Source organism: Crotalus tigris, unplaced genomic scaffold, assembly GCF_016545835.1.
Source record: "Crotalus tigris isolate CLP2741 ecotype Arizona unplaced genomic scaffold, ASM1654583v1 scf7180000017568.12009008, whole genome shotgun sequence".
Lineage (NCBI taxonomy): Eukaryota > Metazoa > Chordata > Lepidosauria > Squamata > Viperidae > Crotalus > Crotalus tigris.
This window is the reverse complement of record NW_024096478.1, coordinates 1,474,225-1,487,817: the sequence shown is the minus strand read 5'-3', so window position 1 is coordinate 1,487,817 and position 13,593 is coordinate 1,474,225. Positions and strand designations below refer to the sequence as shown.

At 37.1% G+C, this 13,593-nt stretch overlaps 1 protein-coding gene across 1 annotated transcript; it reads left to right on the top strand.

Moving 5' to 3' along the window:
* The first annotated feature begins 1,619 nt into the window (after positions 1-1,619).
* YIPF5 (Yip1 domain family member 5) lies at positions 1,620-10,775 on the top strand. Its single transcript, XM_039351502.1, has 6 exons — positions 1,620-1,767; positions 3,093-3,208; positions 4,403-4,575; positions 5,197-5,342; positions 7,396-7,577; positions 9,177-10,775. Exons 2-6 carry the CDS (start codon positions 3,099-3,101, stop codon positions 9,337-9,339), a joined length of 774 nt encoding a protein of 257 aa, XP_039207436.1. The 5' UTR covers positions 1,620-1,767; positions 3,093-3,098; the 3' UTR covers positions 9,340-10,775.
* The last annotated feature ends 2,818 nt before the right edge of the window (positions 10,776-13,593 follow it).

Below are 13,593 nucleotides of genomic sequence, written 5' to 3'. Positions count from 1 at the left end.
TTCACCTCCTTCTATTACTGCTACTGAGATCCAGTTTGTATAGTGGTTAAGGCATCAGGCTAGAATAAGGAGACTGAGTTTAGTCCTCCCTTGGCACAATGCCAGCTAGATGACTTTGGACATTTTCTTTCAGTCCTAGAAAACAGGCAACGGCAAACCACTGAAAAAACTTGTCAAGAAAACTGTTGTCTGGGACGTTTCTCAGAATCAGACATAATTGAATAGTTGTGGAGGCTATCGGCAATCTTAGATGCAAATTTCTTGGTAACCTTCAGGCCTGCCGCCAACTCAGATCATTAACCTCATCAGAAGATAAAAATTCTTACTGCTGGCAGAAAGCATTTATGTTTCATCAGTAACATGAGTTGTACATATTTCCAGATTAAACCACCTGCCTGATGTTCTGGCTATGGGTACAAGCAGAAAAGCTTCAGCAAGATCACGATTAGTAGCAGGAAATATCCAGCTCATTGGATTTTTTCTTCCTTGTAATTTATTTCTACATGAAGAAAATTCATTTTACTCTATATTTATTTATAGTAATATAAAGCACTGAAAACATCACCTTTGTATTTGAATATGTTATCAGAAGCAATATTATAAGCTAAACTAAGTGATAATGTATGAAGAGGGAATGAGTCTTTATAATGACCCACAGAGTAGAGATTTTCACTTTTGGAGAGCTACTGGGCACATTTGGAATTTTGAGTACATGTTGTTGGCACTCACACAAATAGTCTGTAAAACATTTTCTCATTCATACTACAACAGCCATGGGAGGTATTTCCAGTATTGTCAGCTCCAATAATTCCCCCTTCTGCATGATCTGGATTAACCTTCATTCTATTCAGGGCAAATGGACCTATTTTCAAACGAAGCATTGGACATTGTCAAAAATAAGGATGAGGCTGGAGGCTGCCAACTTGCTTTAAAGCATGCCAACTTCCATTCTGCAAAAATGAAAGAAACTTCTGAAAAAGTCTAAGTCAAGGATCAGAAGCCAGACAAGTGCCATCTGTTAATACTTTAGCATTCTGCAATATCAGTTTGGAAAATTAACGCAGAGAGTAACAGGTACAATATTACAAGAGCACAAAAAGTATACCACAGCCTAAAACTATTAAATAAAAGGTGCACAGATGGGGTGTTGATGGGGGGGGGGGACAAATCATGCTACATATCAGCAAAAGGTTTTCTACATATTTTACTGCCATCCAGATCGCAGCTTATAGTTACCAAAGCTGCACTATTTGTATAAAAGTAGACCATTTTTCCTCTTAACGTATAACCTCAGCTTGTACATTCATTTATATAAGCGGACCCACAAAAAAGCACAGGGTTCCAGGTAAGAGTTTGAAAGCCTCACTACGCATCCCAAAGGTGCTTTTTCAGGAGGCAACTGGACTCTCTTGTTTCTCCTGAAAAAGCACCTTTGGGACTATGGTGACCTGGATGACTGAGAATCTCCACAGATACTTCACTACGCATATGTTGAAAGCAATCCAGCCCTCTGGTGCTCAGCATCCCTATACCGATTGGAAGGTTTGATCATGGAGATGTTTGGAGAGAGAGTGGCTTCCGCTAGGAAACGTCTGTTGCGTTATGCCGCTTCGCGTCCACAACCCGGAAGTAATTCCTCTTGGGTCTCTGACACGTAGCTTCCCGGAGATCGAAGGTAAAGCGGGGAGGAAGAGCTTCGCGACGGTGTGAGAAGGGCAGGCGAGGGGAGGATCGTTGCCTCGCCGGGGAAGGAGGCTTCCAGGGAAGGTAAGCTTCGGGGAGAGGGGAGCAGGGTGGTGCCCGAATTTGTCAAGAGGATCCGAGTCTGTCGCGGGGGCTCCTTCAGGCTCCAGGGAAAGAAAAAGGGAAACCATCTATCAGGCAGCGAGAGTCGTCCCAGGAGCGTCTTTCTTCGCTTCTGTGTTTTTTCTGGCTGCGAGGACGGGATTTCGGAGTGCGTGGCTGAAATGCCCTAACATTGCTGGTGGTCTCTCGAAACCCAACGTTTTTGCATTCTCAGATCCTGTGTTTTTCTTGGTGGCAAGGAGGTGGTCAAGCTATTCTTCCAAAGCACCTGAGGGCAGGACAGGAAGCAACGGATGGAAACTAATCAAAGAGAGAAACAACCTAGAACTAAGGAGAATTTTCTTAACGGAACAATTAACCAGTGGAACAACCTGCCTCCAGAAGCAGTGAATGCTCCAACACTGGAAGTTTTTAAGAAGAGACTGGACAGCCATTTGTCTGAAATGGTATAGGGTTTCCTGCCTGAGCAGGGGGTTGGACTAGATGACCTCCAAGATCCCTTCCAACTCTGTTATTCTGTTCTGTTCTATTCAGCATCACCATGTTCTGTGCTGCTCCAAAGGTCTAATCCTTAAAGGCTGCCTGGCACCAACACTAACAAATGATGTCTCTGTGATAGAAAGCTTTGAAGAATATAGGTTTGAATATAATAATGTAGGTTCTGCTGTAGTCGGTCCAGGTAGTCCTTGACTTACAACAGTTCATTTAATGACCGTTCATAGTTACAATATCACTGAAAAAAGTGACTTATGACTGTTTTCCACACAACCATCACAACATCCCCATAGTCACATGATATTCAGATGCTTGGCAACCAACTCATACTTAAGACAGTTGCAGTGTCCCAGGGTCATGGGATCCCCTTTTGTGACCTTCTGACAAGCAAAGTCAATGGGGAATCCAGATTCACTTAATAACCGTGTTACTAACTTAACAAGTGCAGTGATTCACTTAGCAACTGGCAAGAAAGGTAGTAAAAATGGGGCAAAACTCACTTAACAAATGTTTCACTTAGCAACATAAATTTTGGGCTCAATTGTGGTCGTCCTACTTTCCTTAGGCAGTTTGAGGAAAATCAGATGCCATATTATAAAATGTTGTGGTCCTTTTCTCCTTTTGGGTAAATGACTGGATGCACAGCAGTGCAAGAGCCTAATAATTTAATGTTTGATTGCATTATTTTTTCCCCAAAAGATTGTTTTTTACTCTTGGTGACTGGTAGATGAAGACATCATAGAAGGGCCATACTTTGGTAGAAAATAGTAACAGAAATATTTATTTTACAGATAGCAATGTCTGGATTTGATAATTTCAATACAGAGTTCTATCAGACAAGTTACAGTATTGATGATCAAGCACAACAATATGGAGGAGATGCTGGAGGAGGAGCAGCATATAGCAAGTAATTTTTTTTACTGTTCCAATACCCAATATATTATTATCTGTTATTTGCATTTGGCTGAAGTGTTGAGTTTTATTTAATTTGACAATCATGCCATTTTTATATCTAAAGGGTTTTATTTATTTAGAAGATCACATTTCTCAAAATAACTTCCATCTACTGAAAACAAGAAAATCTTAAGATAAATCCATAGTGCAGGATCAGAAGAATTTCAGAAAATGGCTGTGTGTAAAAATTGAGTCAAACAGCAGCATTCACTGATGCTCAACCAAGATTACTTACTGTTGTAAGTGCACTTGGTTAAGCTAATACTAGTCGCATGTTGTGTTAATGCATATTGGTTTATTCTTTTATGCAACAAGGATGAACTGGCACAGTACTTTTTAATCTGTGGCACATTCACCAAATTTAGCTATCATTAGTTTATTGATTCAAATAAAATATTTGAATCCAAAGTTGCATGGGTTAATCATTCTTCAGTATAAAATTTTCCTTTCAGTATACATTATTGTTTACTTGCAAGAAAGTTTTATGAAAATACTGACACTGAAAACTCCTCTTAAGTCTGGCAATGTCCCTATATGTCACAATAGATACATGGTGACCGTATATGTCACAAAACCTGAAGTATGTTCTAGTATCAATTATTTTATATGGCAGTGATGGGAAAGCAAGGCAATAGCCTAGATTCTCTTGGAAGAAGGACTGTATTATAATATCTGAGGATATGAAGGTCTATATTATAATATCTGAGTTTTAATTGGTAATAATTTGAGAAAAGTGTTGGATAAGTTGGAAAGTTATAACAAATTTAAAGTGAAAAATTGTATTTTGTCATATTAGAAAGTAAGGTAAAATAAATTCATGTAATTTTAATCAGAATTATCCTGTAAATAATTTTGATATGTTTCAAATATTGATATATGTTTTCTTTATATAAATAATATTTATATTAATATATTCCATTAATTTTCTTGTGGTGAGGTGGGCAGCAAACAAATTTAATAAATAATTTTCTTCAACTATATAGAATATTTAGAGTTTGTACCAATGTGATAATCAGTGCACAATGATGCCTTTGTTATGGAATGGGCACTTCGGGACTTAGCTAATATTCTGGTGCCTTAAACGTGCTTCCATGGCAAATAAGATTCTGTTTTCATTTAATAAATATTTAAGTTCTGTTTTCTGCAGGCAGTACGGTGGCTATGAATATTCTCAGCAAGGTGGATATGTCCCTCCAGAGATAATGCAGCCTCAACAGCCGTACACTGGTCAAATTTTTCAGCCAGCACCAGCATACACACCATCTTCATCACAATCTTTCTATGGAAGCAATTTTGAGGATGAACCTCCGTTACTAGAAGGTTTGATTTTTATTCATTGCAGAATTCCATGTCAGCCAAAATATATGATCAGATCAATATAGGAGTAACATAGCTGATTATGAAGTGTATGTGCATGTAATATATGTTAATGTAAAGACAGGATTTTTTAACATTTAATTTTACTTCATTTTTGGCATTTAATTTCACTTCATTTACTTAGGTAGCATGATCTCTTAAGAAAACTAAATGAAGCAAAAAAAAAAAAACTATAAGAAATTGAGATGGGGTGACCTTTTACAAATTAAGATGACTAATGCAGCTAGTTATATACTTGGTCTCTGACTTTTGGTTATCTAAGAGGATCTCAAATTTAGTACATATATATTCTACAATCCAAGGCTTCTGCAAAGCCCTGAAGATCTCACTGTTTCAGCAGGTGTAGGGGCAGAGTGGGTTATGAGTCTTTTTTCTGATATGCTTTTTATATTTCTGTAATTGATTTTGTAGGTTTTCCTGATCTGGGTGCTTGGTTATTTTCTGTTGTAAATGATTATTTGAATTCTCTACATTTTGTAATTCACAAGGGATGCAACTATAATTGAGAAGGACTCTTTAAATTTGATTAATCCCTTAAATCTGTGTTCTTAATTTGTTCTACAGAACTAGGAATAAATTTTGACCATATCTGGCAGAAGACTTTAACAGTACTGCATCCATTAAAAACTGCAGATGGCAACATTATGAATGAAACTGATCTGGCAGGGCCTATGGTCTTCTGCCTAGCCTTTGGAGCCACCTTATTGTTGGTAAGATTTCATTCCTATAGATGTAGTCCTGTCAGTTTGAAAGTTACAAGATTAAAGCAAACAGAAATCAAGACTTGATCATTTAAATATCAATAATTTATTAAAACAATAAATAGGGTTGAATATAATTTCTATTGAAGAATGTGAGTTATAGTCTTATGGTCATTATTTGGAGCCTAGTCCCTGATCCACAAGGTGGAAAAAAAAAAACTATTGTTGGATTTTTACTACATTTACTACACTCATAAAAGCAGAATAATTTAGAACAGGGATCCTCAACCCCTGGTCTGCGGCCCAGTGATGTGTACCATGTGTCCCTGAAAATAAGACTTGATCATCATTATTATTATTTTTGCCTCCAAAAGAGGCACCAGGTCTTATTTTGGAGGGGTGGCAGCAGCACCAACAGCTCCACCCAGCCAGCCCACTTCTGCGGCCGAAGGAAATGCCTTTGCAGCTGAGAATGGAGCTCCGGATTGACGTGTGCGGCGGCGCCCCCCAGCCTGCATTCTGCCATCAGAGGCCTTGCAGAAAGACCTCTGCAGCTGAAAACCAAGCTAGAGATTGAATCTGTAGCTCAGTTCTCAGCTGCAGAGGCCTTTCCGTAAGACCTTTGATGGTGAAATGCAGGCTAGGGGGCGACACAGAAGTGGGCCGGCGAGAGGAGGCAGATGTCGATTCATGGGAGACCTGACTGCAACGGTAAATGGGTGTGGGGTGCATGGGGCAGCTCCCCACCCTAGCTTGACTTTTAGGAGTGCACCTCGCCCCAAAACTAGGGCTTATTTTTGGGGTAGGACTAATATTAGGCCCACCAAAAATCAAGCTAGAGCTTATTTTCGGGATAGGTCTTACTTTCAGGGAAACATGGTAAACTCTTATAGAAATATCAATTCTTCCAAATTCTATAGGAAATTACAGTTTCCTCTCCCTTCCCTTTTTTTTCCCTTCTGCTGTTTTCATTTTTAAAAGAAACAGAACGTTGAATCTGAAAAGTGACATAGACCTTTAAGGCACTTCCATACCTTCAGGAGTACCTTCTGGATATCCCTATTCTTTAGATTCAGACCGTTGAAATATTAATCTAAGTAGACTGCTTTTTTATTTATTATTAAAATATTCAAAGATGTATAGTTATTTTTTTAAAAAAGGGGGGCAATGTATACCTGCAAAACACAGCCGCACATATATAGAGACAAATCCCCATCAAGCACAGAGCATCACCATAGTGAAAAATCAGGAAACCTGCCTGGAAAATACTTTCTTTCAGATTTTGATCTGAAATAGTGCTTTTATATAGACTTAAGCATTAATGATACATCTCTGGGTTTAGTTTTATAAACAGTGCTCCTTAAAAATACTTAAGTGGTGCTTCATCTGTTGCGTTAAAAGTCTGTATAAAACTAGCTTGTAGGGATGTGCAGTTATTCAAAGAGGAGAGGATGTTTTGGAGGAGATGGGGCACACTAATTGCATCTATTGGCACTTAATTAAGGAACACCTCATTAAAAAGAAAGCATTTAGGAGACGGCAACAGGGTTTACTAGCTTTTTCGCACGTTACTGTGGTTCACTATTATTTCCCTGACATAGTGGCCACTGTGAGCAAGCACAAGACACAGTGTTATTAAGGAGGTGCTGACAAATTCAGCAAGCACACCCATGCCCCTGCCAAAACACCTTTTTTACTCTGGATCCAAATAGCTGTATTTCACTTCTAAATTGGTTTACTAGACAGATATTTGTATTGCTGGTATTTCCATCTAAACTTGGTTGAATTATATAAAGCGGTGGAATGGTAACACTTAATTTTATGTGGGAAAACCTATTTTTTAAATAATGTAAAAAGTTTGAAACATGGATGTGCAATAATACTAAAATAATCTTATTTCTAAGATTTCAGAAATGTTCACTGTTATTGAAAAGGTATCTGGTGCTCACTTGATTTTATTTTGTATGCTTTATTTATCTCTTTGCAAAATCTCCCCTAAAATATATCCAGAATGTTAATGTATTCTTCCCACTCTCCCTTTGTTTTTTGTGTTTTTTTTTAGGCTGGAAAAATTCAGTTTGGCTATGTATATGGAATTAGTGCAATTGGATGTCTAGGAATGTTCTGTCTCCTGAATCTAATGAGTATGACAGGTGTCTCATTTGGTTGTGTTGCAAGTGTCCTAGGATATTGTCTTCTTCCTATGATCATACTTTCAAGCTTTGCAGTTGTATTTTCCCTACAGTAAGTAATTAAGACCATTACCATGTCGTTTAATGATATTGTATATTATTGCTCACCATAAAAAAAGTGTACTCAAATGAAGGGTTGGCAAATGTGAATTTAGGTAGAATAAAAAATGGTTTGCTGTATATCATTTTAAACTGAATTTCATTTTTTCCTGTTTTTATTTATACAATGTTTGTATTTTTGGTCCTATTTACCTAGAAAGGAACACTTTTTGATCAAATAATAAAACTGGAAAAATTATTTGAATTTTTACTCTTTTTTGCAATCTCTTATGTTGCTTATAGATAAAGAAAAACTTTTTTTAGACTTGCTTTCAAATTCTACATTCCAATCCAAATAATAAAATGTAGCCAGTAAAAAAACAGTATGTGATACTGCAGCACTTTCAAAATGCAAATACCCCAAATATTTTAGTTTAAAACTATGGAATAGTAGCTTCTCAGCACAATATTTTGTATTGGATCCTTTAATCCAGAAGTGGGCAGTCTGGTCCTGCGGATGCATCCTTTCCCATCGACAAGGTTCCCTATCCCCTCTCATTTGCTTCTTTTCAAAATCATTTTAATTATAAGTAAATAAGAAACTGGAATGCTGTAAAACAAAGTGCAGGTAGTCTTCAACTTATGACCACAATTGAGCCCAAAATTTCTGTTGCTAAACAAGGTAGTTAAGTGAACTCATTTTATGACCTTTCTTGCCACAGTTGTTAAGTGAATCACTTGCAGTTGTTAAGTTAGTAATTCTGTTGTTAAGTGACTCTGGCTTCCCATTGACTTTGCTTGTCAGAAAGTGGCAAAAGGTGATCACATGGCCCTAGGGCACTGCAACCGTTCGTATATATGAGTCAGTTGCCAAGCATCTGAGTTTTCATCACATGACCACAGTGATGCTGCAACAGTTGTAGCTGTGAAAAATGATCACAAGTCACATTTTTTTCAGTGCCGTTAGAACTTTGAATGGTCACTAAACGAATGGTTGTAAGTCGAGGATTACCTATACAAGCTTCCATCATTTTGTTTTTCTTTGCAACAATTTCCTAACATTTTACAGTAGTCAGGAAAAATTATTTAGAGCGACTTACTAAAGTAGTAAGCTGAAGCTGATTAAAAGGAAACTATCTGAATTCTGTCCCAGAATTCAGAACAATATCATAGTTATGTAATTTAACACTCTAAAATGTTACATAAAGCTGAATGACATTCAGGTATGTGTACATTTTGCCAAATTTACTGAGATCCATATAAGTACTAGTTCTATGGCAAGATGTTTTGTTAATAGTGTCTAGGTGGAGGCTTGAACATTTGAATTAGGAATGTTAACAAGAGTTTTGGACAGGTAATAGTTTACTGCTTGAAACCTGTACAATTGAATAGCGCACTTGGCAGGTTTCTGTTCTTGAGTAATCTTAAACAAACCAATGATAATTAGATATGTTGCAAGTTAAGCTGTTGCTCGTTCTTTCCTGTTGCTCCCTTTGGCCCAATGCTTGGTACAGGCTAATAGCTGAATATAATAGATAGAACTGTTCTGATATATACATTGTTATATGATGTTATCAATGCTTGATTACTTTCCCATTATTGTTGTTTTCAGGGGCATGATGGGAATTATTCTTGCTGCTGGAATTATTGGATGGTGTAGTTTTTCAGCCTCCAAGCTCTTCATTTCAGCCTTAGCAATGGAAGGACAACAACTTCTAGTAGCTTATCCTTGTGCTTTATTATATGGAGTCTTCGCCCTCATTTCTGTGTTTTGAGCTGACTATCTTAATTATTGGACTTAAATGAGCCGAACTTAAAGCTTTTATTTGGGATGTTTAAACTGGGACCAGAAATCAACTGTTGGGCTGCTGTCTTTCAAGATTAATATTTGAATTATTGTCTGAAGCAACAATAACAAAGTGTACTTTTTGTGTTTTTTTTTATAGAATTCCTAAATACATTTTTACATTGACCTGTAAACACTTCAGCTTTCAAACAAGCTAATTATGCTGTTTAAAATGTAAAACTCTTCGGTCTTATAACCTGCAAAATGTTGTTTTTGAAAACTTTTGTAGTTCAGAAATTTTTATTGATAAAAGTGAAATCATTAACTTATTTTCCCAGCAACAAATTTAAAAAACAGATAAACATTTCCCATTTTAGCAACTTAGCAAAATAGAACATTTCTCACAATAACATTTAATCTGAAAGCAAACACAAAATGGATCCCATATATAATTTTTCAGCATTTTTATAATCCTCTATTTCCTTTTCTTTACAATCCAAATGGCTATACAGGCTCAAGTTATTGTGTTTATTTCATTTTATATATACTTTGTAAATAGTTCTGTCATCTTATTTACGTGTGGGAAGGTGCTTTTTATGCTAAAATTGAGAATTCCAGTAGTTCGTCAGAAACAACTTGTTTTAGAAAATAGCTTTGACAAATATCAGTATTGCAGTCTAGTATAAAACAGATAAAATTTTCTCAAAATGTTCTTACAACATTTTTTCTTTTAGTAATTCCCTTTACTGTAATATTGTCCATTACATAATTGCTTAGGTATTTATTTGAATAAAGGTTTATTCCCACTGAGAAAACATTGTTTAGATCATGATGTAGTAGAATCCATCTTATATTTAAGCAGTTTTAACAACTACAATGTCATGGCCATCAAGAAACATTGAATTAGGAATCCAGCCATAATGACAAAAACAACTATTTAATTGACATGGAAACCGTGTTCAGCATTAAAAAATGCAGTAATAACTTATCTTTAGTGTTAGGGAATAACAAAAGGAAATGGCTAACATATGTTCTTTACAAGCTTATTTTATTACAAAAGTAGAAATTTTAAGTATCTCATTGAGCAATACCGATGAACAAATACAGCATTTTTAAATACTTCCAACCCCCCCCCATCCCTAATTTCTGCAGAGCTCTCCATACTTTGTTTTCACACAGCTTAAGAGTTGCTGTCTTACCTTTTTAATAAACATCTTGTTAGAAGTTCAGATATCTGTGCACATTTAGATTTCTGATGCTTGTACTGTAAACTACATTCCAGATTTTGGCATTTTTCCCTCTGTGATGCTTAATTGATGTGATTTCACATGCAAATCAACTATCCTGCCCAAACTGATGGCTATCTCGTACCACAAAAAACAGCTTTGCTGGGCTTTGCTTCATAAAGGCAATGTTGACAAATAATGTGGTTTCTCCTTATTACTGCCTCTACATACTTAGAATTCATTTGCAGCAGAACAAGAGGGTAGAGACAGTTTGGTGTAGTGTAGGGGTAGGCAACCTTGGCTCTTTTATGACTCGTGGACTTCAACTCCCAGAATTCCTGAGCCAGCCATGTAGGGGTAGGCAACCTTGGCTCTTTTATGACTCGTGGACTTCAACTCCCAGAATTCCTGAGCCAGCCATGACTGGCTGGTATAGTGGGTAAGGCATCGTGCTAGAAACCAGGAGACAGTGAGTTTTAGTCCTGCCTTAGGCATGAAAGCAGGTTGGGTGACTTTGGTCCAGTCCCTCTCAGACCAATCCACCTTACAGCATTGTGGGGAAAATAAGAAGATGTATTAGGTATTGAACAGTGGGTTGGACTAGAAGACCCCCCCCCCAAGGTCCCTTCCAATTATGTTATTCTGTTAAATAAAATGAACTCAAAACAGAAAACCAGGTTCTGCAGCACTGTTTTTATTATATAAAATCTACCCTCATAAAAGATACCTTTCATGAATGGCCTTGGACTTTTAAAAATGTAACACATTTCAAAAAATGACAGTGTTGCTTGGATTTAAAAATGGTGAATTTTTTAAATGGCAAAAGTTCTAGATTTAAATGTCACGTCTACTGGAATAATTCTATTTGCACCGTGTTGTTTTTGAGATCTTTGTAATAATACTGCAGCTTTCAGTACTACTGCTTGTCACAGCAAAGTGTTATTTATGATACGGCAACCAGAAGATAAAATGTAGTAGTGAACATCATCAGACAAATGGGATTCTAGCAAAAAAAATATATAGCATATCTCCAAGATTGGCTGCTTTATCATTTTCAGTTCAATAGGCAATGCAATTTTTTTTAAAAAGGATGATCCGAATGGGATTTAAGATAATAGATAGATTAGCATAATTTATCTGGGCAAATTAGTATGATGCATTATTAGATTTCGTATCAAAGCACATTGACGCGTCTGCTTTTCTGAAGGAATTAGCACTGCTTCTGCAAAGAGAAATCTTGGTACCTATTTTAGAGTTTTCAGATGCCAAGTGTGTCATTAAGGTCAAGCAGTTAAAACTGACTTAATTTAGATACATTTCTTCATGAAGACTCAATAAAACTTTCCAAACCTAGCAATCACCCAATAAATGAAGTGACCTTAATACTGTAATGGGTGACTGATTAGAGGTCGGGAAAAAAAATAATGATTGGTTCTCATTATTAAAAAATATATCTAAAGAATCGGATCCTTTTACTTTAGGAACCCAGGTTTTCATATTGGTGCATATGCTTTTTAACTTGCTTATAAATTTGACTGCACAAAGCTGTGAAGGTGGGCTATGCTCAGAAAGTTTCAAACGCTTTGCCCTCTTGAAGCTGGTTCCTGAAATAAAATAGCCCCACTTCTGAGAGTAAAGTGAATTAACCATATTGTTTTGGATTGCTTTGCTTTGTGTTCCTTCTTAGCCTTCTCCCACAGAACAATGCCAAAGCTGGAAAACCAAAGTCACCCAACTTGAAGAAGGTTCACTCAGGACTGGAAGAGAAGGCTGAGAAGTCAAAAGCACGCCGGGATAATGTGAATTGCTTGATTGAAGGGATGCATTCTTTGTTACTTTGGATACATAATGCCGAATTAGGATGAACAGATAAGTGACAAGAGAAGCTGCACTGTGAAGCTTTGATAATAAAAGAGTTTTATAGGGAGGGAAGCTGGAAAAATGATCTGAGAAAAATGGGCAATTTATTCCTTATTATTTTGACTAATTTCCAAAGGACGGAAGCATCAAGACATCTGAAAAGATAACAAGAACAAGATTTCAGAAGCTGTACATTATATCTTCTCTGGTGCTGCACAGATAGAAGGTGCATGTAGCATTTGCTGCCAATCAAAAGCTATATAATTGCTGGCTTCCGGTTCCGGTTTTCGACACTGCCGGACATGCGGAGAGATCCCTCTCCCCACCTTCTGCTTTTTCTCCTTAGAAGACCCTGGAAAGGGGCAAAAGTCACCCTGAAGGGGCAACACCATTGGGGGGGACTCTTGCTGGATCGCAGGGGGCGGCAGCCTCTCCGTTTGATCAGTAATTCCCCAGGACTGAAGAGGAAAAGAGCGGCCATTAACATAGCCCCTCACTTAGTCGAACCAGCTGAAAGCCCAAAGCACCAACTAAGCATGAAGAAACAACTGGAGGAGTTGGGTGAGACCCTATTTTTCCTTTTTTTCCCTCCCAATTACCTTCCTGTAAAATTTTTGGAAATACCCCTTTACCCCAGCTGAATTTCGCAGCTCTTGCTCACTTTGGGAATATAAAGCCAAGAAACACACACATAAAAAAAAGGAACAACAAGATTAAATGACTACTTACCTGGACTTGTAATATCCAGATACCTGGGCTCCCTAAAAGCTCTGTATCTCAACAAAAACGTACTGTTCTATTTTTTTGTTAACCTGGGAGAAAAAAAAGGAATGTTCTTTGTTTCCTCTCTTGAACCGGAAAAAAGCCCTATTTTGTATGTTACTGGGGACATGAGAAAAAATTTATTCCACTTGTTGTAGTGTGAAAATCTGCTACAACAAGTGGAATAAATTTTTTCTCACTGGGAGATCTCTGAGACTAAAATTTGTCCTTGACAGCAATCAAAAGATAAGAACTTGAAACAGCTGGGTGGTGAAAATAGTTCTTTATAGTGGAGGTGGACAGTTATTGACTCTTATTAAAAATAGCCTCCACTAAAAGACTGTTAACATTACAGAAATGGAGGAATACCACCCACAGCTTAATGTCACACTTAT